Source organism: Phaenicophaeus curvirostris, chromosome 7 (assembly GCF_032191515.1).
Source record: "Phaenicophaeus curvirostris isolate KB17595 chromosome 7, BPBGC_Pcur_1.0, whole genome shotgun sequence".
Lineage (NCBI taxonomy): Eukaryota > Metazoa > Chordata > Aves > Cuculiformes > Cuculidae > Phaenicophaeus > Phaenicophaeus curvirostris.
The window spans coordinates 18453036-18478228 of NC_091398.1; the positions used below are offsets into that span (position 1 = coordinate 18453036).

General features: G+C 52.0%; 2 protein-coding genes across 7 annotated transcripts in view; both read right to left on the reverse strand.

The window, feature by feature from the left end:
- The window catches only part of HOXD3 (homeobox D3), a 29396-nt gene extending 7328 nt beyond the window's left edge, over positions 1–22068 (reverse strand). Inside the window, exon 1 of one of the 6 annotated variants that reach the window (XM_069861066.1) lies at positions 21961–22068. The gene's annotated coding sequence lies outside the window, so the exon portion shown is untranslated. Of the gene's footprint in view, positions 909–1912; positions 2098–4876; positions 5169–14610; positions 14638–21960 lie in introns of those variants that run through there. The other 5 variants (XM_069861068.1, XM_069861069.1, XM_069861070.1 and 2 more) reach the window with 5 other exon arrangements.
- HOXD4 (homeobox D4) lies at positions 8638–10844 on the reverse strand. Its single transcript, XM_069861072.1, has 2 exons — positions 10231–10844; positions 8638–9829 (listed from the first exon to the last, which is right to left on the reverse strand). The coding sequence occupies exons 1-2, from the start codon at positions 10637–10639 to the stop codon at positions 9525–9527; spliced, it is 714 nt and encodes a 237-aa protein (XP_069717173.1). The 5' UTR covers positions 10640–10844; the 3' UTR covers positions 8638–9524.
- Positions 22069–25193: the final 3125 nt, after the last annotated feature.

Here is a 25193-nt window from a genome sequence, read left to right on the forward strand (position 1 = left end):
CACTTAATGAACAACCAACGGAAGCGCCTCCAATAGCTCCCAACACACCAGATCTCACAACTTTCCACCAAGTCTTCTCTCTCCCTACGCAAACCTAGTAGGATGCAACATTCCCCTTCGAAATCACCTTAATTTATGCTGCCAAATTGGAGTTAGGGAAATGGAGCTTCATGATTACACATGATGCTCACTCTGGTTCTCGGCCCGGGCCTGTCCCGATAACATCTTACATAATATATTCACGTGGGTGTACGTCAACTTTAAGTGCTTTATTTTTCTTAAGAGAGTTCATTAGAAATAGCACTTTACAGAGTCTATGAAGGCGGCGTAAGTTGGGTTGCTCCCTAGACCCTGAGCCGAGAGATCATAATATTGCAAACCGAGTCCTTGTTAGCCTCTGTTGATTAATACGGTAAGTTTTCGTTTTGTGCCTAATTAATTATCGGCTTTTCATCCCTTTTCGAAACAGCTCCTCAGCCTCACAAGTGATACCCTTCTTGCTCTAGACATGCTTTACTTGGCGAGAGCTTGGCCAAATACCGAGATTTTCACGGCCACAAGAATAGCTCCCAAAGTTTGTTCTGTGGAGAGGGGATCCCGGGCACTCTGCTCTGCTCCCAGTACCGCTCCTGCAGAGCCGACCTCGGAGAAGAAGTTGCCAGACCTAAACCCAGAGAAATCTTTAGAATTATTCAAGCGTGGGCCCAATATAGGTATTATTGAAATTTTAGGTGAAGTTATAAGTGAGTGCTTCCATCGAGCCAAATGAAATGCTGCTTGCAGTAATTGGATTCAGCTGACTAACTTGGCAGGCCAGCAGCTTGGAGGCAAACAGATAAGAAAAATGTTCACTTCTTTTAACTTCTGATCGAGGAGAGCAACACGCAAAGGAAAGACAAAAAAAAAAAAACACACACCACACCAACCAGTCAAAAAAAAAAAAACCCACAATTTTCTCCCCTTCCCCTCACTTCCCGCGGGGCTAGGACTCTCCCGGCTCACTCGGGGGGTCCAGGGTCCCTTCCACCCGCTCCTACTTGCCAGCACAAAGCCTTTCCAACAAACATAAGCGAGAGTTCACTCAGGCTCCAGGCAGGCCACAAGTCAGTGTTTTCAGGCGCCCCTGGGAGAGTTGGGCTGTTTGCAAGAGCCCCAGAGGAAGCGGAGCTGCAGATGTTCGCGGGGAGCCCCTGTGGCCGCTTCCAGCCCCCCGAGTCCTCCCAGAGAGGCATCGGCCGCCCCCAGGCACCTTCCCGCCGCCTTATTGATCAGCCCGCACAAATGCAGGGCAAGAAACTTCTCGGGAGATAAATATCAAGCCGTGCTTCAAACAGCGTGTGTAACTCGCAGGCATGAGCGTAACAATATCAACACTAAAACAACTGGGGGAGGAAAACAACAGCCACTGAGGAACACGAATGCACGGCGAGGGGAAAAGGTGCTGGAGGGCACTTGGCAGGAATATTTAAAAGACCCTGTGTAGGGGCTACATTACCGATGAGCCTATTTTAAATCGCCCTTTGCAAATCGACACGGCTACCCCCTGCCCAGCTATCCAGGATAACGCATTAACGTGATGCTCGATCTTACTTTGGCAACGGGAGCATCCAGCAAAGTTGTCTCTGCCTCGTTTCTTTGCGTATTTGTAACTCTCTTCCTGAAACCACCGAAAATTCGGAACAGGGTAGGGATATACAACCTCCCCGAGCCTTTGGGAAGGAATCCACTTTTTATTTAAAGAACATAATAAAAGAAGCTACGACTTAAAACGTCCAAGGAGGTGGAAGACCCCCTCCATGCATTTGCAGCCGTTATGGGCAGAGATTACAAACAAATTCCAGACAGTCTCTGAAGAAAGGAGATAATGCAGCCCCTGTGGTTAAAGGTCCCATTTTGTCATGCAGTTGCTTACCTGTGTATCAATTTATCATAAACCTGGGCTCCTCACTTTTCAGGATCTGGGCTTGCAGTTCTTAGAACACATCCTTCACCCTTTGTCTGCAGACAATACTCTCCTAAACCTGATCTTGCGGTTTTACAAATATTTCCATACACCAGAATTCCCGATAGAACGAAAACAGGCTCAGGCTCAACTACCAATAAAAGAGAGCGAGTGGAAATCGGAATTTGTTGGGCTTGGGGAAAAAAAAAAAAAAAAAATCAACACACAAGCCTTTAGCCATCAGCCTCCTGGAACCAGACGCAGCAATTGGCCACCTCGTGTTATGTTTTCGTTCTAAATCGTGCGGCCATTGATGAATTTGGGGGGCGAGCAGGAGGAACCCCTTTATAATCAGAAATATAGGCTCTGCCTTAAAATAGAGGCACAGCGGCCACGTGACGGCGGGAGCCGCTACCGGGGCCGGGGCCGGCGCTCCCCGCGCCCCCGCGCAGCGCGGCTGCCCCTCCGCGCTCCTCCCGCGGCACAGCCCGCACTTACGCGCCCCGCGGGGCCGGCGGAGACCGGGAAAAGGTGAATTCCGCGGGGTGGTCCCAGGGCGCAGAAATTCCCGGCGGAGAAACAGGAGGTATTGGGGACCAGCTGCAGAGAGTGAGCCGGGGGCAGCTCCGCGGCCGCGCAGCAGCGGCCGAAAGGCGCTGGGGCTCACTGGCGGGTGAGAATGTTTGTTTTCTCCTTCTCCATACCGGGAAGACGCGGGGCAGCGGGAACTACCCGTGTCTGGAGGCTAAAGAAGCGCTGGGAAAAAAAAAAAAAACAACCTCACGACATTAGTGCGTGTGTGTGTCTGCCCTGAGCCTGCCTCCCCTCTCCGTGTGTGTTAAGAGACAGAGAGCAAACCCGGTGCGTATCCGTCATGTGTGCCCACACAGCTCCCCAACAATTCCAGTTCGGCAGAAAAAAAAATTTACATTAGCTCCTCTGTTGGATTTTTCTAACATATCTGTAGCTATAAATACACCACACCTAATCTAACATCTGCTATGATTTCATTACCATCCAAAGCATGGGGATGTGACAGTAACGTATTACCTTACAATACTAACCGTAAGCGCTTTGTAACATTTATCTAAATTACATTGCTTTCCCTGACTTTGCAAACCAGTTATAAAAAGATTGGAGTCCAGTGATGGAAACATAAGTTCAATGTAAATTATTGTGTACGGCTTCGGATTTATAATCCTATATTTCTTCGAAATGATGCACTTAAATCTCGCCTCAAGTAAGAGGTGATGGTTCTTTATATCCTTTTCCGTCAGCCATACATTTCGGCGTCTGGGTAGTTTCGCAGCTCGCGTGTCTGTGTGTACATACAGCAGCCCCCACACACACTGCGTGTCCTGTATATTTGTGCACGTACACACAAAGCCCAACACCATTCTGGCCGCTCCTTAGACATTTTGGATGGCGGAGAGGTCTTGGGCTTCCGACACAAAAGTGCGAGGGAAGAGTTGGGCAGCGGTCGAGCAAAGGCACGAGAAAGAAGAAGAAGAGAATTCAGAAGAAAATGCCTTTTGTTGGAGGACAGTTCGGAACCCCCCTGGAAAAAGCCCCCCCCCCCACAGCCCTCGGGTGTCTTTCCAGAGTCTAGGGCTAAAAAAATTTAAAAATTAAAAAAAAAATTTAAAATGCGAAATTTAACGTGAAAATGGAGGACGGTGGAAAGAGAGGAGCATCTTCGCCACCGCCACCAGAATTAAAACGTCGCGAAGGAGACTGAAAAAAGTACTAAGGAAATGTTAATCCTTTGGCTGGTGGGACTCCAGCTTTGCGTGAATTTGTCTCCAGTAAAGGATCTAAGACTTCTTCAATCGGAGCATATGTTCATAGAGCAATAAAACAGAAAGATTTACAGTCTCCGCCCGCCCCCCAGCAGCCTCGCACCCTTTCAGGAATTACTTATGATGATTTATAACAACAACTCCGGCAATTGTCAAACTGATAAAATAGCCCGGGCTATATGCGGGAATAAACGCTCTTATGAAAGGGCTGCGATTTATGTTCGGGTCCATTTTACTGCGTGTCTTGGTGGTGTTTGGTTTCTTTCCCGGACCAACAGGATAATAAAAAACTTCATTGATAAAAATGTAGGAGTTCTCGTGAAGTAGCAGATCTGTTCTTTAGTCACTACCAAAGCACATAAACATTTGTCATCTTTGAATAATTGAATTAATGTGTTATTGTTTGAATGTATAATTCATAACATAGGAAACTTTGTCTCTGTCCTGCCACCGAAACGGAAGCAATAAAAAGCTACAATCTAGGGTTTTTTAGAAATTACTCCAGCAAGGGATAATAAAGAATATCCTGTTTGCAGAAAGTATTTCCAGCTGACTCTGGGATTTCGCAGCGAAATCTCAGCCTCGTGGTCCGTACTGTAGGGAGTTCATCGCGAGTGGCTTTGTATAAAGACACCGACCCGCTCTCCCCCTCCCCGGCTCGGCGGGTCGGGAGCTGGGAAAGCGCCGTGCTCGCTCCCGGGGCTGGATGCGGGTGCGGGGCCGGGTGGCCTTTGTGCGGGAGCCGGGTTGGGGCGGGGGGTGGGGGGTCGGGGCTCTCGGCGCTGGCTCCGGCCCCGCTGTCACAGGCAAAATTTACGACCCCGCTGGCCGAGGAGGTGCGGGCCTTTCCCGGCGCTGGGACCGGGCAGCGGCCGCCCCGACAGCCGCATTGTTCCCTCCGCGCCCGCCCGCGCAGGCGGCCGCCGCCCCGGCTGCTGCTCCGCGGGGCTCCGCGCGGCTCCGCGCTCGCCCTCTCCCCCCGCTCCCTGGGAAGCAAAGGTCACCGCTTAGCGCCCGGTCCGGCCGCTGCCGAGCTGGAGATCGGGAAGCGGCGTGCCCTATTTGTCAAGCCTCTGACAGCTGAGTTCATTAAGGCTTAAATAAGAAGGAATAAAAGTAAAAAATGTTTACGTACCGGGCGTCTCTTTTTTTTCGGCAGCTACCAAGGAGCAAGGTGTGCAGAGAGAGGGACTGCACCCTTTGTATATTATATTCTTGGGATCTCTTCAGTTTTCAAGTCTGATAGAGTCCTTTGCTTGGCAGATTAATGACGACTCCGTGTTTCTTAAGGGACGTGCTGAATTAATTATTTCGCAAATCACGTGGTCAGGACTTGTAGAAATCTATTCTTATCATCTTCCTTGCACTTTGAAATTCTGCCTGTTATGACTGTTCCTAGCAAGATTATTTTGGTCTCTAGGCTGAGAGGAAGGAGGGGGGGAGAAGGGAAAAAAAAAAAAAAAAAAGGAAAAGGAATCAGGGGAAAGGGCTAACAAACATGGCCGGTGGAAGCGATGTGGCTCTGCACAGAGAGGTCCCTATTTACTGTACTGTACAGTGAGCGGGGTTCGCTATTGACTCTGCCTTTCCTCTCCATTCTTACCTTAACGACTAGTGGTGATACAATATCCAGGACTGTATTGATGTACCGGGAGTAACGGGAGGAGCCATTAAACAGGAGAGAGAGAAAGTACGATCACAAAGTGTGCCTCGATATTGAAACTTAGCGAGTGTGTGATTAGAAAAGCACCCCCCATCCTCCCCTCCGTGCCCTCCAGGCAGTCAGGGCACATGCCTCGTTCTGTGCTCCACGCTCCTCTCCCGGGATGAGCCAGGGACTCTCTTTTTGGACTCGTGCCCTGACTACACTTCAGGAGTGGGCAAGTCCTCACTGACAAATACTTGTGACAAAAAAATAGTGCGATCGGCTCCTCCTGGCCAGAGATACGTGTTATTGTCTGAGGTGCTTACGCAGGGGATGAAAGAAATACGTTTGCCTTAGACGCAAGGGAAAGTTTAATCTCTGGAAGTTTGTGTTTTCTTGTGATCTTTCTTTTGTGTAGCGGATGGAGAGAAAAAAAAAAAAGTGAAGCCTAATGCTCAGAAAAAGCTTCTCGCTACATTTCAATTTCAAATTTCCGTTCCTTTTTTTTTGAATGGATTCCTCCCAAGACTCACCTAAAGGGCAGACATCCGTGTGGGGATCGAGGTGACTTCAGGTGTGGCTCCTTGCTTCCTACCACACATGCATAAATCCAGGAGTCATTCTAGAAGGGCTTGTTAAATGCAAAGCAGTAGCAAATGGATGACAACCACTTTTAACTGAAGCCTAAATGTAAATATAAACTCCAGCTTGGCCTAGAGTCACACCATTATGGCTGGGGCAATCATCAAACCTGTTCAAAGGGACATTTGGAAGGATGCTATGCAGAGTCACTCATCTTTTAACACTGTAATGATGGGAAGGACCAGCATTTTCACAGAAGAGAGACCCACCTTGTAAGGACTGTTTGTTCAAGGTACAAACCAGAATCTATTTCTCTACACCTTTTATTATTTCAAAGGTATACGGAGGGCTTACATCAAAACTACAGGCGACAATTAGGATAAATAACGCTTTAATCAATGGCAGCAAAACATTGCTTAAGTCTATAAAAAGCATCACACTTTGTTAACAGAGATGAGAGTATTGTTGGACAATGCAACCGCTTAACAAAGGCTCCAATGCACAACGTTTCACCCATGAGAAACAAAAATAACCAGCTTTGCTTCCTACACAAGATAAATCTTGAGGAGAGCTAAAACCCAATAAAAAATAAACCTCAGGTTTGTTTTCCACCAGAGATAGTGACCAGTGGGTTCTTCTTGTCGTTATTATAGGCATTCTCGGCCCTTCAGGGCATTGGCAGCTAGAAACTATTTCTTTTGGCACTTTCTCCTTCCAGTTCACGTATTCTCAGAGCTTACAGCTCAATTTACAACTATGTAAACTTACAGTGTCCCAGCCTTACTCAAAGGGGACTTGCAAACAGGGTTGTAAGGGCTGTGCCTGCTGAACCCAACACTCGTCCTGGAGATATTAACATTTCAAAAGACAATGAGACAAATTCTGCTCGCAGCTACATCCCTGTTTGACTTCAGTGGGCGGGGAAGGAAATCTGGGAGCAGAATTTGGTCCTTCAACCTCGGAAGCCGTCTCTGTCGATAAGAAGCACAAAGCAAGGATTTGCTTATCCAAGGCCATTATATTTCAGAACTGTACCACAGGTGCCAAAGTTGGTAGCTCACTCTCGAATAACACGTTTGCCTTGCTCCCAGCCAACTTATCACAGACTTTAAGCAAACAGCGGGGGTCTGGGAGGGGGATTTTCAAGAAATGCAGCCAGAGAAGTTTCTCCCTTTTTTTTTTTTTTTTTCCTTTTCCTTTCTTTCCCTAGATAAGTACGAAGAGCAAAGGAAGGGCTTTGGACAGCTCTGGAGACGGAAGGCCCCTACCACAGGAACCGAGTGTAACAAAACTTGCAAACTTGCCTCAGGAATTCCCTCCTCAAGCGCTGTTGCTAGCTGCTCTCCATGCCAGAGAAAGGGAAGGGTAGTTTGGGTCCAAAAGGTTAAGGGTTTAGAGGTCACTCTTCCCGGCTGAAATACAACTAATCGAATAGAAAATTTGTCCTCTGGGTGAACCTGTTCCTGCAATTTAGCCGAACTTCAGTGAAATACCTTTTCAGCTTCTCAACGTGAAGGCGTCAGAAAAAAGACGTCTTTACTATGTATGAACTCGGTGCTTTTTGTCATAGAAACAATGATGCGAATAATGCGGGAATATCCATCTTTAATATCACGACGTGGAGATATTCAAGTATTGCCATGTGCAAGTCTGAGAACTGAGCTAACCCTAAGGAAGAACAAAGAGTTTTCTCCAGGCTCTAAAACAAAAGACCAAGTCTCACAAGACACTTTGCGGACTTCTAGGGATGAGAAAAGGGCAGAAATTAACCGCTGGCCACAGTTAATGCGGCCGAATACACTACTGTTGAAAAGCTCCCTTTTATTTTTGAATTCATTCAAGCCCCATTTTGGCCAGGGTTTTCCCGAGCCATCCCAGAGAGCAGCGAGTCCTCGGTGGGAAGAACCCAGCCTGGAGACGGGCACGTTAACTCATCCCTTGCTCTTTCCACCTCCCTTCAGCGTTTGCTCTGGATTTCCTTCTTTGCCCCTTTTCTCTTTAATAAAGGGATCACCTCGTCACAATTTCGATTATATGGTCCCTCTCCCTGCCCTGAGGGCACAGGAGACAAGGGCTGAACTTTAAAATCGCACGAGTGGAGGTGTAAATGGCTGAGGGTGCTGGCTTGGATGAGTTTGGTAGTTACAACGCACTAAAACTTTGGGACTATGCGGCCAGTAGCCAGGGACAAATTCGTGTGGTTTAGACCAGCTCTGTTCCCATCCAAGCCTCTCCTCTATCCCTGAAAGCAACTTGCTGAGATTTCTAACCATTGCACTCGTGTCATGGTTTGCTTTAAAGCCATCACAGTTCTTCAGAAAAAAAACAAAACAAAACAAGACAAAACAAAAAACCCAAAACGACCCCACAGACCAAAATAACCCCCAAAGAAAAGAAAGCAGCAACTCACATAGCCTGTCTCTCTCTCTTGGGCAGAAAACAAATCTAAAATCTAATACAAATAATACATTCAGTTTTCAGCATTTAAAGTCTCAGATTATATCAGAAATCTCAATAATTTTTCACTCTGAGTTTTTCTTGTTAGTTTTTTTGTTGTTGGGGAGGTCGGGGTCTGGGGTTTCTCTTTTTTTTTTTGTTTGTCTTTTTGTTTTTTCTCCATTTTTTAATGAGGTATCGATGGTTTGCAGCACAGTGCTGAGTAGAGCAGATTTTGGAAACAGACTTCAAGCCTGTTAGCCCTGTATGGCACATGGTAAGGAGCAGGGACGCTTTTCCTATTCACAAAGAAGGAAATCGGGGGGAAAAAAAAAAAAAAGGACAAGAAAGTTGTGTACGTTCAAGACAAGTAAACATTATACATGTGTTCATGAGACTGGGAAGGAGAAATACTGTATTTCAGCTCCCCTTCCTCATTTTTGGTTTGACTATTTTTGTTTTTATCTTCACTCTCCTACGTAACAAATAAATAAATAACACTAACACTACCAGTACATGAAATAACCCGTTTTCACTTAATTCTTATGCGCACCTTCTGAGACATTATGGAAATGAGCAAGTATTTTCATTACACCAAGAAAGGTAAAGCAGCACAAAAAGTTCACAATTACTAGTCTTCCTGTTCAAATAAAAGACTAGGCTATAAATTTTCAGTCCTCAACTTGCCCAAATGCATCCTCTCGAAACTGCATGGGATAAAAAGACAATTAAAAGCAAAAATCCCAGAATAAAGCATCAAACCTTCACTTTCGAATTCAAAACCGAAACACAGGACAGATTCATTTTCAATGATTTATTACTTTTTATGGACAGAAGGTCTTGTTTAATATTTTCCCAATTCCCACTGCCTGCATGATGGGGTTTTTTTTCCCTCCCCCCCCTTCTTTTCCTTTTTTTTTTTTTTTTAGGTTGTGCTAGCAGAGGCAAATAAAATAAAGTCCAAAGTAGTGTCATTTTGTCTCCTTTGTACAACGGTACCTTACAGAAAGATGACAGTTTCTCGAGTCCTTAGCTGCTACATGCAGGTTCTGCTTGGGCAGTGTCAGTTATGTACAGTACTGGTCAGAAGCGAAGGATGAAATGGAAAATTTCACCTCTTCTACAAAGTTGTCAAGTCAGTCTGATGGTCCTTGGAACCAGTCTGTAAATGGGGGTTTGAACCAGAGGAAGAAGACCTGCCCTTCGTGTTGGGCAGTTTGTGATCTTTTTTCCACTTCATTCTTCTGTTCTGAAACCAGATCTTGATCTGGCGCTCAGAGAGACACAGAGTGTGGGCTATCTCGATACGGCGGCGCCTGGTCAGGTACCTGTTAAAATGAAATTCTTTTTCCAGTTCTAGGACTTGCTGCCTGGTGTAAGCTGTGCGGGAGCGTTTAGGTTCCCCTCCGTTGTAATTGGGATTCACTGGGAAGAAAACACGGAGAACTTTACAAAGCTAAATCTTGACTTGCCGGTTCGACTTTACAAAAGAAAAAGGAAAAAAAAAAAACCTTGGGAGCTGCGAGCATGTGGCCGGCCGGACCCGTCCCGGTCGCTTACAATGAGGCTGAGGCCGGCGGTGCGGGCACTCGCGGCTCTGCCCGCCTGGGAGCCTCCAGCACGCTTCGAAAATGGAGTTTTCTCCCTGCGCGGCCGAGCCCCGCACGGCCAAGGGCCTGTTTCCTCAGCAATAAAAATTGACGGCGAGTGTAATTGGCTACTTGGGCTTAGAAAAGCCCGTCCGCGAGCCTGGCGGGGGCTCGGGCGAGCGCGGCTGAGGGCGTGGGGAGCAGGGGGGGAGAGCAAAGTAAGAAGAGGATCCTTACCCGAGTTAACATGGACTTTCTTCATCCAGGGATAAACTACTGCCGGCTGCTTAAGCGCGGCCCCGCTGGGGGCTTTGGGGGCCGGCTGCTGGCCGCAGGCTCGCGGGGCGGACACCGCGGGCGGCGGGCACGGCTCTGCGGGGCCGGGGAAGCGGCCGGCCGGGCCCGCCTGCTCCTGCCCGTGACCCCGCGGCTGCACGGCGGAGCCCGGGGCATTGCTACAGCTAAAGGGCTGCTCGCCGTAGTTTGACCGTGGGTAGAGCCCCTGGTGCTGGAAATCGGAGCCCTGCGAGGCGCCGTAGTACTCGGCCCCCTGCTCGCCTAGGTAGCTGTTCTGCAAATATTCCTCGCAAGGAGGAAATTTGGGGTCCACGTACTTAGAGTTCACCATATACGAACTCATGGCCATTAATTTCTGAAGGTAGAAAATACTAATTTTTCTCGTGTTGTCTTTTTCCCCCCTGCCATAGACCCTCCTACTCGCTGTCAACTGAATAAAGTTAGGCGGGCATGTGACCTGCGCGGCCAATCGGGAGGCGGCAGCCGGTCACCGGATTTCTCCGCCGCTCCGCGTTTCCACCGGTTTCACTCCATAACATCCCCGTAACCGAGCGACCCCCTCCCCGGCGGGTCGCCCCCCCCCCCCCCCCCCCCCGCTCCGGAGCGGGTCCCGGGGGTGCGGGGGTCGCTCCCCGGGCGGCGTTCGCCTCCCTGTCCCCCCAGGTAGGGCCGAGCCCTTTGTCTGAGCCGCCTCCCCCAGCCCCCGGGAGGGTGCCCCGCACCCGACCCGCCACCCGCACTCGCCACCGGGGCTTGTCACCTCGCCTCAAATAAAATATCGCAAGAACCACGCGGAGCGAGGAGCTGAAGTGGGGTTAAAAAGGGAGGAAACTGATAAAGAGGCGAGGAAAAGGGGAAAAAAAAAAGCCGTCAAAGAAGAGGGTAATATGATGTACAAAAGATCTGTCCTGTCTTTGTCTAGCAGAGGTCATCCAAAAGTTACCAGAATTTAGTTCTGCTGAATAAAATCAGGCAATCAGTAACTTCTCATTCACTTTGCAAGCCTCGATATATATGTGCGCGTACGTACGCGCGCACAGGCGCAAACGCACACGTCGGTGTGTAAATTTGCACACGTATGTGTGTAAAATCATACAGATGGCAAGAAACCGTTCGCTTTTAACCGCTAAAGTTCAATCAATTTAACTGGAGACCGCATTTAATTAGCTTAGAAATATCACGGGTTTAATGAGACAAATTCGGTCTTCCTTCATCAATATCATTCCTGGAGCACAAGTAAATACATTCCAGTGAGGAAAATGGTGCTTTTGCTGCTGTCGTAAATATTTTTGATGCGATCTGAACCCTTGACAGGAAAATTTTGCTAATGGCTGGCACATCTAGCTAATTTGCGAGCATATTTTTAAAGATTCATTCACTGATTGGTAGATAATTTTTTTTTTTTCAGAAAAATTATGACTTCTGGTGAGATTAACTGTTTAAATTCACAGTCTGTCAGTGAGAGTTACAACTGAACGACAACTGAAATTTTAAGAGACGTCCTAAAACCTGGCAAATAGGAGCGAGGCAGTAAACTTTTATAATTTCTGGGTGTTCAGCACGCACATGCCTTTTGAATCCGCCAGTTTTAAACTTCTAACCATTTGCAGAAAGGTGAAGTTTTTGCATCGACCATATATTCCCCTAGAATCGAATCTGTGACTATATGAATATCACACAAATTCGGTTCTACAGGGTATATATAGACAACGTAATAACATTCTGTTTTCATCTACAATATAGCAGGTCTTTGCAATTCTTTTAGTTCTCACTGTCTTCTGAGGAATGCAAACTATTCTGCTGGGACTCAGGTCTGAAATACGGATTTGCAGGAAGGTGGGATTTCGGGTAAGATTCACGCTTGTTATTACTGCTGCAACAGGGCTATGCCACTCTTCACCAATTTGTAGCGATGAATTTCACCTACTAAATTCTCAAAAAGACCTGCTGCTCACTTTAAATGCTCTGCCGTTTACCTCCTTGCTACGGAAAATGGACCTTACTGGCAAATTTGCGCTATTTAGATGAATAACAGTTAAGATAATTTAGAAAAGAATCTTTATCTATTTAAGCTAACACGAATCTGAAGAGATTCTCCATAATTAAAAATTTCCCGCCCCCCTCAGACAAAAAGAATTAAAAAAAATAACAAAGAAGAAACAGAAGTAGAACAGCCGACAACAGAAACAGCGATTGGTGAAAAAGAGGAGATTAAAGGCTGGAGTTAGTTGCTCTGGGGAAGAAGAGAGTTTCCAAATTTACCTTCATCCCATTATGCTGGTTTAGCTATTATCCCCGCGAGCTGCCTGCGAGCCGCAGCCTCGCACCCTCCCAGGTTCTCCCGCCGTAGGTTTATGGTGAAGGGCAGGGCGAGAGGTCAGCCGGAATCATTTACAAACAGATCACAAAGTTTCATTATTTTTACTTTGTCGACAGCGGCACACAGGAGTACAAAAGTTCATGAATTGTGTCTGACCCAGCTCCTCGCTGCTGTCCTGCAGTCAACCTCTTCTCCTTCCACTATTTAAAAAAAAGCACCATAAGGACAAATAATGGTGCGGGTGCGGTACATCCAACCACTGCGTAGGGCAGATTTGGGGGTGTTGCGGTTACCCGAGCGATGCGTATGGGTTTGTTTGCCTGGCTCCAACCCCCAGCTGCCTGATCTGGGGGATGCTGTTTTTAAACATCTGCTTTCTCATCACCGCGGTGATGTCTTCTTCACAGCAAGTGCAACTCGAAACGACTTTTTGTCCCTAATCTCTTTTTTCTCCCCCCATCCTGGATTATTTAAATCTCCACCCAACTATTTTAAGCGCTCGCCCCGCTTTCTCCTCCTTTCTCCGAAGGGAGGGGGGATGCGCCCTCCCCGGGTGGGTTATCAGCCACCCGGCTGCAGGGACAGGGTGACACCCCGCCCCCAAAGGGGACTCGCCTTCGGGGGAGCCCCCGGAGCGGACAAGCCCACCGAGAGCTGCCCGAGGAGAGGAGATGGGGCTGGGGATGCAGCACCCCCCTGCTCTGCTTAATACTGCACATTTTCATATTTGTTAGACGCTGTGACCTGCGTTTCACCTTATTGCACGGCTTGCTCAGACAGGTCAAAGCCAAAGAGTTATTGATGAACAAAAGCGTTATATATTCACCTCCTGTTCAACTGCCCATACAAAATGCTTTTGATCTATCAGCCTTTTTGTATTCTGGTTCATAATCAGCATGCTGAGTGTACGTTGGCAGAAAACAAGTAATCCATACATTTAGGGCCAGCCCTGGAATCAAATGCCAATGGCATCTACACAGCGCGGGGCTGAGCTGGGGGACACACACAGAGAAGTTACCTATGGAACACAACCAAAACTGCAACGCTGGAGGCGATCCTGTAGCTCCAAAACCAACATCACAACGTAAGGCGAAAAGAGAAGGAGAAGCCTGGCACAAGCAGTGAAAGAGATTGTTTATCAGCGAGCACGGAGAGGAAACGGGGGGAAATGCAAACAAACCCAGTTCCGCTCCTGTGCGCGCTCCCGGTTAGAGCCGGGCTGGCAGGGGCAGGGAGGGCACTGGATACCCAGTGAATCTCCAGATATCCCCGGCTTTCTTTTCCTGTTTGTGGGACAAGCCAGTTTCAGTCTCAAGCACCAGGACCAACGCGCTCAGCTCCTTCCTGCAGCCAGAAAGGTTCCACAGCGTTTCCCTCTCCACACTGGGCTGTGCCCTCCCCTCGCTCCCCCCAGCGCTGCTCCTGCGGGATCATCGGGGGGGCGAGAACTCCTACAGTCAAAGGTTCCCCTCCTACGCTCTGAGCCTTCACATTTACATCCACGTTTGGCTCTCCCTTGCCCGGAGAGACCCAGCAGCAGAGGGTGAGCGCTACGGCCCCTCAGGACCCGGCTGGCCGGAGCTTGCAGCCTCCAGAACTGCTGCGAATCCCGTCTGGAGAAAAGAGGGGGAGTAGCCAAGGTTCTGAGGCGCCGGGACACAACGTGAGCCGTCCCGGATCTGCACGGGGAGGCGCTCTACAGTCCCGCCGAGTTAACATGGAAACGCTGCTGATTGCCTCGCAGTGATTAAGAGCAGGAGGACACCTGTACAGCCCCATAATGAACCCTCAGGAGGCTGCACCTCTGCTTTTAACGCCAGCCAGGATTATGAGATGGTACCACAAACCGACTCCACGAGAGCCTTCCCGTGCCGACACAGTCCTTTTTGGGGGCAGCAATATTCAGCAGGGACACACCATTTTTAATTCTCCCAGTCGGAAGGGACGGAACAGGATTTTCAAGCAACTCAAACTCTACAAGAAATAAGAAGGTTACTTACCGGGGGTGTCCCTCCATGCTGCCGAACCTGTTGCAATAAAAACGTTTGTTACTGTTGTATTCCACATACGGGTGATATTTCTGGAGAACAGTTACAGAGCACGTTTGATAGATGAAGGCAGAGAGGATCTGGTGGTAAATCCTGCGAGCTGCGGAGTGATGGGGTGGAAGCCCCTTCCGAATGAGGACCACGTTGCATTCAGGCAGTTTTTGAGGAACACATGCTTTCCCTGTGCCTGGGGTGTGATCTTTCACTTTTAATATTCATAATCTAGATTTTATACTGGAGAATTTCTAAAGGAAAGAAAAGACAGACCTCCCTCTTTCGCTGATGGGAAAAAAAAATAACAAAGGCCCTTTTTTGTTGTTGCTGTTGTTCTGTGGCAATCCAGTCACTTACAAATGAAATATTCAGGTCACCTTTGCTAAACCATCACCCATAAAATGTCACAATATATCATGCAGCATGGTATCCATGCTGAGCACAGAAAGAACTGCAATTTTATAAAAATAAATCTCAGATTACTCTAGGATAGGTCCCCTTTAAGATCACCTAATTAGCCAAACAGTAATCACGAGACATGCGTCTTTGTTTGCATTATAAAGGACGAATTTGACTTGAACTTTTCTTCAAATCTTTTACTAAATAAATTCAAAGATAACATTAAAAAAAAAAAAAGCGTGAGTTCAGTCCTTAAACACGTTGTTTATTTTAAGAGTAAAATACTAACACAGGAGGGGTCTTTCTTGTAAGCGATTTTTCACCCTTTCTATTGCCTGCTTAGGATACCTTGGAGAGTTATTGTACTACGAACAGAGCTATTGCCTCGGTATCAATAGTATCAACCAGAGAGAGCTTTGCAAGACTGCTTTTGTTAAAGAAATATTTTTGTAGTTCTGCCCGTTCCTGATAGTAGTCAGAGCTTGCGAGGGCAGCGGAATAATATCAGCATTTCATCAATAAACGTTCACTTCCTTCCTTCCTTCTTTTCCTTTCCTTTCCTTTATATATATATATATATATACACACACATATATAAATAAATAAATAAAAAGATTGGCTCCAAATAAGACGTCCCATTAAATCCAGGAATCTCAGCAGCCCGCTCATCCTGGTGTTGCTTTGGCCATCTGAGATCTACCTGTCCATTTTTCCCAGGAAAACCGTCCCACATTGCCGGGCAGAGCAGCGCCGGTTCCCCACTCCCACGGAGTTTCCAGGGGCACGGAGGGAGCGGGGATGCGGGATGCGGGGATGCGGGGAGGGGACTTACTGCGCGCTGCCCCCGCGGGCGAGGGGACCCGGGAGCAGAGGTGCCTGCACGGCCGCATTCCCGCAGACGGTTCCCGGCTAACACTTCCCCGATTACTGCTGCCAGGAACGAAAGCATCTGCACTTGTATGCTCTTAAACTAATTTATGGTGGGAATTATATTTTGGCTTGTCAACTCTCAAGCCATAAAACAAAGTTTATTGGAATCACGTGCTCCTAAATGGCCACTCAGGACCTATCTCTGTGGAACCATAAATAACGTTCGGCTTTAAACTTTTATTCGCTAAATAAAGGTTCGCTGAATCTGTCCTATTAAACGGGACTGGGTCGGAGCAGCGGGGATGGGCGGGGGGTCAGCTCCGGGCGTTGCGCCGGCCCTTTTGAGGAGCGTGTTTGTAAGGAAAGCTTCTAAGAGGCGAGTTAGCGCTCCCAAATTGCTCTTGAGAAGGGACCCGAGTGCATTTCGCCGTGGCTGCCCGTTCAAATCTTTATTTACATCTCCCAGGGGACAGGGAAGCCCATGGTGAGGAGAGAACCCAGAGGTACCGAGGAGAGAGGAGGGTCCTCCTCTTCCTTCCCCGGATGTTTATAGCATTTTGGTCAGGCGCCCTTGGAAAATGGTTTCGACTCCTTCACCTTCTGGGCTGTTGCTGGAAGGAGCTGTGCCAGGGGCTGCGGGCTCGCCGGGCACCGCACGGACCTTTGCAAGCGACCAAACTGCTGGAAACAGCGAAGGCACCGGGCTTTGGAAAGGGCGAAAATGTGAAGCCTGCCACAATGAGATCTTTGAGAACTGGAAGTTTAAGGAGGGTTATAAAACAATAAAAGAGCCCTGGTGTGAAGGGAGCAGGGTGTGAGTTAGCAAATGAGAATTTCAAGGAGCCCGAGCACAGGAAGTCAAATGTCCCTGGCAGTCACGTAGCATAAAGGAACCCCGGCATCAGCGCCCAATCTATCATGGCTAAAAGGAGGATCTAGGAGCGTCAGCAGCTCCTGTGCCTCCAAGGAGGAGCTTGTCCTTTCCTTAGAGGATGGGGTTCCGCGTCCGCCCCGTCGGGGACCTGTAGTGTACAGAGAACGGCCGCACCCCCAGCCCGCGGGTGCAGATGCGCCTCCGCCAGGGGCTCAGCTCTGTAAAACGAGTAACTTCAGCTCCTTGCTGAGTGGTGGCACCAGCTGTCACCGGCTGGGTGGTGCCTGTCTGACGCCAGAGTTAGGTGCCTTCTGGTCTGCTCTTACACGGAATCACAGAATCACTGGGTCGGAAAAGATCTTCAGGATCATCGAGTTCAACCACTCCTATCAACCACTAAACCATGCCCCTCAGCACCTCATCCACCCGTCCTTTAAACACCTCCAGGGATGGGGACTCAACCACCTCCAGTGCCCAATGACCCTTTCTGTGAAATTTTTTTGCTGGTGTCAAGCCTGAACCTCCCCAGGCGCAGCTTGAGGCCATTCCGCCTTGTCCTGTCCCTTGTCACTTGGGAGAAGAGGCCAGCTCCCTCCTCTCCACAACCTCCTTTCAGGTAGTTGTAGAGGGCAATTACTTAGCCATTTCCTTCCGAATCTGGCTATACAAGTTGCCTAAAAGGGGCAGGTTAGCTCTTGCTGTACTCTTTAGGGGGCTGAAATCAATTGCAGTCGATCCATTCTTTTTTCCTCCAGAGAGCAAGAAGCTTCCTGATCACTTTTCCTGCTCCTTCTTTCCAGCGTAGGGTTATTCTGCATTCCGCTATTTTACTTGTCCCGTGTCAATGCTTTAATCACACAGCATCATCCCCTTGCTTCATTAATGGCCTAAGCTGGGGAATGACCCTTTCTCGACCAGACCCTGCGGCAGCCTCCACCCCCTCCTCTGTCCCCATCGCCCCATCCCAAACGGGGAACGGCTCCAGTGACCCCAGCGAGTGCTTCGGGCAAACTAGGCTGGCAGGCTGGGAAAGGTGAGGCTGTGGGGGAGTTAGGAGCTGATGAGTGAGATACAGCTCCCTGTGATCTAGGGGCAAGATGAATGTTTCTCCAACTGAGTAATTCTAGCCCTGGGTAGTTGAAGAAGGAAATCGGAGGGTTTTCACATTTCCTTTTCTGAAATGCAGATGGGAAAGTTGACTTTGAAGCTTCGGTCAGTGCGCGCTCCAGGCTTTTATGGGAGTTCTCATATTCGGGGCTGGCGATCTGGAGATGGATAAGATGTGGTATGAAGTAACCCAGTAATAATTGGTTTCCCTGTGGTAATTGTTGCGATAAAAGGGAGGGGAAATTGAATCGCATGTGTAAACCACCAGTTTCTACGCTGCCTGGCAGACAGGGAGAGCAGCATCCTGCCCCGGGGACCGCGCCGCCACAAAATGACAGGCTGCATCTCTGACTTTGAAGAGCTACCGAGCGCCTCGACAGCGTCCAGCCTGTCAGCCCTCTCTGCCTGTGTGACAACCCGGCCTTCCAGCAGCCCCCTCGCTGCCCTCTCCGGGCAGGTGTGGGCGTGCGAAGGGCCCCGCTCGTAGCGCCCGCGGGCAGAACCGGGAGCCGCGCCCGGCGTCAAACGGGGGCACCGCGGGGGGAGAGGAACACGGGGCGGGGAGGGGAGGCCGGGAGCCGTGGGAGCGTCTGTCGGGGGGGGGCACGGGCCGGGGCGGCCGGGGGCCGGCAGGGTCATGTCCGGGCACGGCTGGGAAAGGCGAACCCGGAGGCAACAGGTGAGGCGGAGGCAGGGAAACCCGCCGGGCCCGGGCTTGCAGGGGGACACGGGGATGTGCGGGGGCCGGGGGCTCCGCCCGGGGGAAGGCAGCCGGCGGGCAGGCGCTCTGGCACCCACATCAAAGGGACGGGGAAGAAAGAGGTGGCTGCCCGACATCAAAGGTCGGGCCGGTGACCGGCAGGGCGGGGGGCACTCGGGGTGAGCCCCGCGGGCACGGGGGGGAGGCAGGGAGCGCGGAGGGGGCGTGACAAGGACGCGCCGCGGCGCCGGCGGAGGTGGCACAACCGGCACCCGTCCGGGGAGGGCTCCGGGCACTCCCGAGAAGGGCAGCGGGGCCCCACGCGTGCCCCTCGCCTGCCGGTGGGCACCACCCGCGGGCAGCCGGGGTCAGGCGACCGGGGGCCCCTCGCCCCGGCGGGGAGAGCGGCCAGGCTTGTCCTACAGCGCCTTCTCCTGGAAGAGGCCGTGGAGGCGGAACGCCTGGCGTGGCGGCCCGGGCCTGCCGCGCCCCCGGCGGCCGCTCCGCGCCCCGGCCCCGCCGCCCCGAGGGTGGGAGCGCAGGCAGGTGGCCCCGAACGGGCCGTCGGGGCGGGCGCCACCCGCGGGCGGCGGCGGAGCCGGGCCTGGACGGCAGCTCCGGGCGAGAGGCAGGGGACCCCGCCGGCCCGCGCCCTCCCGGGGCCCGGTTCGCGTCCGGGGCTGCGTGGGGGCGGCAGGACCCCCCCCTCCCCGCCCCCTCTCCCCGGGCGGTGGGGGCGGGTGCTGGGTTCGGGCAAAGCCTGCTGCCGCTGAATGCGCTTTTATTGCCTCTTGTCTCTGGCACGGACCCTTCCTCCGCGCCCGCCCGGCCCCCGCGACCCGCTGCTATATTTATTGTGCCTCATCTTTTCCTTTCGCTTCCTGTTTTTCCCCTCTCCCGCTCCAGCAGCATTGAGTGCCGCACTGCAGTAGAGCCGTAAATACCTTTAACAGCTGCCTGCCAACCCAGGGGTGAAATACTGTCTTTGTTCGGATTTTTTTCTGCCCCAAGAGCTCATAAAACACCCCACGAGAGTTATATTTATTTGGGGGAAGAGAAACATTATTGGGAAATAAACGAATCGGCGGGATTTGCAGCAGTTAAGAGCGCGAAACCAACGTGTATTTCTTCTAGGTCTTATCTAGTTTCCCAGGCCCGCAGTGCACGTCACCTCTCCTCCTTGCACCAAACCCATGCCAGGTTCGGGGAGCAGAGGCTGCACTTCTCCTCCAGGCAACTCGCAACGGCTAAAAGGGAGCCCAGCCTGACCTCCCAAGTGGCAGCCGGCGCCAGGGATACCTGGGCACTGGCAGGGAGCTCAGGCTGCCGTTTCCTGCTGCCTGTTTTGAGGGGGTGTCCTCTTACTGCCCTTGCGTCAGTAAAGTGAGGGTTAGAGATCGGCTGCTTCCTTTCGACAAAAAAAAATTTAACGTAAGTCATAAATTCTGTCGAATACGTTGGGAAACGATGCAGCCGTGAGAAATGTGCATGTGAATTGTGTATTTCAAAAATTACAGCGCACCAACGCATCTGCATGCACATAGGCGCTGACGTTATATAGATGTATAAAGATATATACAACTGCAGTCCTCGTATGTGCCATATACATACACACGCATACAAACGGAGTTTGCCATGAATATTTTATAAACACATAGGTTTATGTGTATGCTTTAATGTTAATGAAATAAATGGGGGAGGGAGGGAGAGCAAGAAAAGAGAAAATTAAGAAAGGAAGGAAGGAAGCCGTTTAGGAGGAAAAAAAAGCCCAACTCCCACATAAACCAGTGGGATCATAAATGCATATGTGTAACCGTATGTGTCAGCATATGGATCCGCAGACACACACATACACATTAGAATTCGTTAGAACATCCTGCTTTTGTTTTCTTCTTCCCCCTCAGGCTACGAATAATTTCAAAACAGCTCAAGAACGAGAATTTTCGAATTTTTTTTTTTTTTTGAGAGATTTACAGCCAAGCAGCTATAAAACTGCGTTGCCTAGGAGGGATTCTGAGAGCGAAACCTAACGCAACGCATGCTTTCTAAGTTACTCTTGAAGACTGTTGCTATGTTGAAAACGATTCCTTCCCAATAATCCTCAAGTCCTTCAGCAGTTCAGGGGTGTCGACTAGTGCGATTAACCAAAGCGTGAGGGAAAGGCGTCCTATCACTTCTGATATCGGGGCTCGGGCTTAGCAGGCTGGCGAGGTGCTCGGGGATGGATTAAAGAAGAATTTATTTTGCGGTTTCAAAATATATACCTGGGACACGCCCCACACCTTGCCATCCTCACCGGGTATCCTTTAATCAGGCATTTTGCTTTACCGTTAAATTAGTGGCTGCTTTTGAGGTAAATGGCGATTTGGAAAATTCCTGCAGTGCAACGGCTTGATGCATTTCCATCCCTGAACAACGACATAAACACTACACACCGAACTGCTGCACGACAACATTTTGAAAATGAAGAGGAGGTGTGGAAAATATATATAAGTTCATAATAACGCACTTCAAAAGAATATGCCCTCTACGGGGGTGTAGGTACATATATGCACGTCTATAGGTAACGCGGACAGGGACATGTAGGCAGTTCAGATGCTGTTTACGTTACTGTTCCACCTCCTCTACATGTTTCAAAATAAACCCGGGGTTTGGCTTGGTTTTTCTTATCCGATATCTCTCCCGCCGTTCAGCCCCCCGCGATTCCCACGTGCACGAGCAGCCGCGCTGCGGGGCGCGCTCCCGGCTCCGCGCATCCCGGCGATAGGAACCGCCGAGCCGCGGCTTGTGCGCGGTACAGCGGGACAAGGACGAGCTAAACCGGGGCACAGCCCCCGGGAGCCCTGCTCGGCTCGGCTGCCCCGCGGGAGCGCCGACCCCGCTTCGCCTCCCAAAACACCTGTTAAAGCTTTAAAGTTACGCGACCGCCCTCCCGCCGCAGGGGAAACCAACCGCAGCATCAGTCCAGAGTGGCAGGGGGACAAGGACCCCCCGAAAAAGGCCTTTTATCGGAAGAAACCCCGCGGCAGGAGGGGCGCTGCCTGCGCGCCCCGCACCCCAGCCTTCCGCCCCTCGGCGCGGAGATCGCGGCCCTCAGCGCCTTCTCCGCGCCAGACCGCGCAGCGGCCGCGCGTTCCCCGCCGCTGATAGTAACGACACCGATAACCCCAGCAGTAAGAACTGCAACAGCCGTAGTAGCAACAATAACGATAAAAGCGATAGTTAGGGCGAGAACGAGGGTCTGCGAGGGGCAGGTGGCGGTGCGGGGCGGGGGGACGGGCAGCCGTGCCGCTGTGCGGGGCGCTGCGCGGGCGCGGAGCCCCGGCGGGGCCAGCCCGAGGGGACGCGAGGTGCTTACCGGTTCGCGGCGCTGCTCGCCCGCGCAGGAGCCCGGGAGGGTCGCTGTAATCCATTTTGCACCCGCGTAGCAATCCGAGCGCCGGAGGAGATAGCGGCAGCGGGGCCGACGGCGGCGGGAGGGGAGCAGGGGCTGGAGGCGGCGGGCGCGGGGCTCCGCGCATCCCCCCGCGGGCGCGGGAGAGGACGGGGCGCGGGGCCGGGCAATGTCAGCGCGGCGGGGCCGGCCGCGGGTCTCGGGGAGCGGGACACGAACGTGAGGGCGGCTGCCGTACACCTCAGCCTAGACAAAGGTTAGGAAAAGAGGGGCTGAGGCTCTCTGAAGGCAGAATGCGGGGGGAAATTCGCCAGGGAAATCAGGAAAAGGCCATGAAAGCGCTCGCTGCCTGCACATGACCAGCCGCAGCCAATGACGAGCCCAAATAGGTCATAAAAAGGTCTATTACCAAGTTGTAAATTTTCTTCAAACAAAAAGGAATTTACTGCAATTCCTTGCGGATTTTGCACATACTGCTTCCCAGCGCCATGTTTCTTTCGCCTGCGCGCTGTGCTTTCCCCGAGCCCCCGGTGCCGCCTGCGCTCGGGCCGCGCACCCCGGGCTCGGTGCGGGGGATCCGCGCGGCGGCACCAACGGGGGGCACCCCCCTGTCCCCCCGGCTCTGCGTCTCGCCCCGACGAAATGGGGCTTTACCCGCTTTCTTTGCACCCCCCCCCCCGCCCCGTTTCACCGGGCCCTAAAAGAAAAAAAGAAACCACATTCCCTTTAGCGGCCGCCGCTGAAGCCTAAAAACAGCCGGAGCCGCTTTCCCACCCCGAGTGCGGGTAAAACCTGCCCGGGGGCGCCGGGACCGGGGCACCGACAGGGAAAACCCGGTTCTTAGAAAGTGCTCGAACAGCCTAAAGCCGGCCCCGCGTCAGCAGGGAGTGCCCGACCCGCAGCGGAATGTTGTGGGTGTTTTCTTGCTCAATTTTCGTTTGAGGGAATAAGCGGAGCTCTCGATCAGCGGCCTCCGTGCTAATAGTACCTGCCTGGAAAACAGAGCGAACAAAAATAAACCCCCCGAAGAACGCGGTATCTTTTAAACATCTTTTTAATATCTTTTAAACATCTTTTTAATATCTTTTTAACAGTTGCAGCCCCGTAAATGCCGCACCCGCGCAGCGTGTCCCTCGGCCCAGGCACCTTTCGCGGAGAAGATCCGCGGAAATCAAGGGCGCGCTACATCCGCGACCCGCGCAGCTACGCCTTTTCCCTGCCAAAATCCCGCTCCTTGCTCAGGAGCTCGATGGCTCCGGTTTTACCCGGGGTTTACTGACCGCTCGGGCTGATTTCTGGCTCGCTTTTCTTTTTCTTAGCGAGAGTCCAAGTACGAATGAGAGAGAGATTCGGCTGCCAGACTACGCGGGGAAATAGCTTAGCAACTACAGCTATTTTTTGTTTTTCTTAACAAACAGGACAGGGAAGATCCCAGTTACCACCAGGCCTTCTCCAATGATGTGCGCACAAGGAAGCCAGTTTTTGCCTGCGTGGCTGCGTTCCCAGTCGGCCCTGGGAGAGCAACAGTAACGGAAACTTCGTCAGGAATATTTCAATTTTAATCTGTTTGTCTGGAAATTAAAAACAAGCCCGGCAGCAGCTCTTCCCCGGACAAATATTGGCCCTGGAGGCGCTCGGCTGGGATGCAGAGGTCTCCGTGATGCGCTCCCCGCCGCGGGTGTGCGGAACGGGGACCGCCGGGACCCCGCTGCTCCCGTCTCGGCCGCCAGCGGAGGGACGGGGCCCGTTCCCTGCCCGGACCCCCAGCCTGACGGTGCCACTGGCAGCGGGTTTTTTTTTTCCACACTGAGCGACTGGGTTTCCTTAAACCCGCCGCCGCCAGCCCCTCATCCTTCCTGGACTCGAGGGGTACCGGTATATTTATGCAAATCCATGCAGCAAAAGGTTTACTTCACCGCTTTGCTGCGGGTTTGCCGCGTTTACAACCTTCAACCAATTAGGCGATTAAAATAGACCGAGAACAATAGCTCCGCTCGCTTCCCCTAACCGGCGCTTCGCAGGAGCGGGAGCTGCCTGGCTGGGCGGCGGGATTGGGGCGGGGGGTGAGAAGAAGGGAAACGAAATGAACCAAACCCGCCGTTCGAATCCCGAGCCCGGGGGCGGCGGTTCCCGCCGGGCAGGGTCCGTTCCCGGGAGTGGAGCGAGGGATGCGGGAGAAGGGCCCCAGCACCGGCTTCCCGAGGCCCCTGGAGGTGAATTCCCGAGCGAGGGCCCCGGCTCGGTTCCCTGCTCGTTGTTTCTTGGGCAGATAATCTACATTTGCCGAGTTTGCCGCAGCGATGGCGCAGCCCTGCGGTTCTCCTTACGGAACCATCACTCGAAGAGGGGGGGATGAGGGGGTGGGCGTGAGGCGGCGAGGAAAAATATGACGCAGAAATCTTGGTAGGGCTTTCTATCTCGTACCTCAGCCCTCAGCCTGCTGCTCCTACAAAGGATTCGGCCGTCCGCTCAGATACCGCGGGCGCTGATTCCCTCCGAGGAGCGGAGAGAGGGGCGAGAGGGCGAGAGGGATTAAATGTTCTGATTAGATCGCGCTGCTCTCCCCGTGGCTGCGAGGAAGCGGCCCACAGGCTCTCCCCGCGCTGCCTGCGGCCTCCGCTGCGGAAGCCCCCGAGCCCTATCGTGAGATTCCAGGGGAAGAAATATCGGTTTTCTGCATTTACGCGTAGTTTGGGAGCACAGATCGTTACAGCCCCACTCAAGGCCACAAAACCTTTGCATTTCCCTGCTTGCCCGCCACCCACAGGGGAGGCCAGGCCCGCTGTGGGGGCGGTTTGCACGGCGGGGAGCCCCGCGCCGCTCGGGGGGAGCCCTCGGGGCCGGAGAGGTCCCAGCCGCCCCCGCCGGGCTGGCAGCGGAGGGTCCCGACGAGGAACGAGACGTGTCCCGCGGCTCAGCGGGCACGAAAAGGCGGAGGAAGGGCCCAGGCGCGCACGTCGAGGGGATCCCGGGGCAGAACCGGGGGGCAGGCGGAGCCCGCAGTCCCCGCCGACGGCCCGCGGCTGGCGACCCCCGAAGTGTCGGTAGCGGAGACGGGTGTGCAGGCGGCAGGGAGGGAAAACTAGGTTTTATATCCAATGTGCCATTCCCAGGGCCCTCTGAAACACCCAGCATCGGGGGAAGGACGGGGAAAGGCGCAGGAGAGCTAGTCCAGGCGCCGAGAGGCTCTGAGGGTC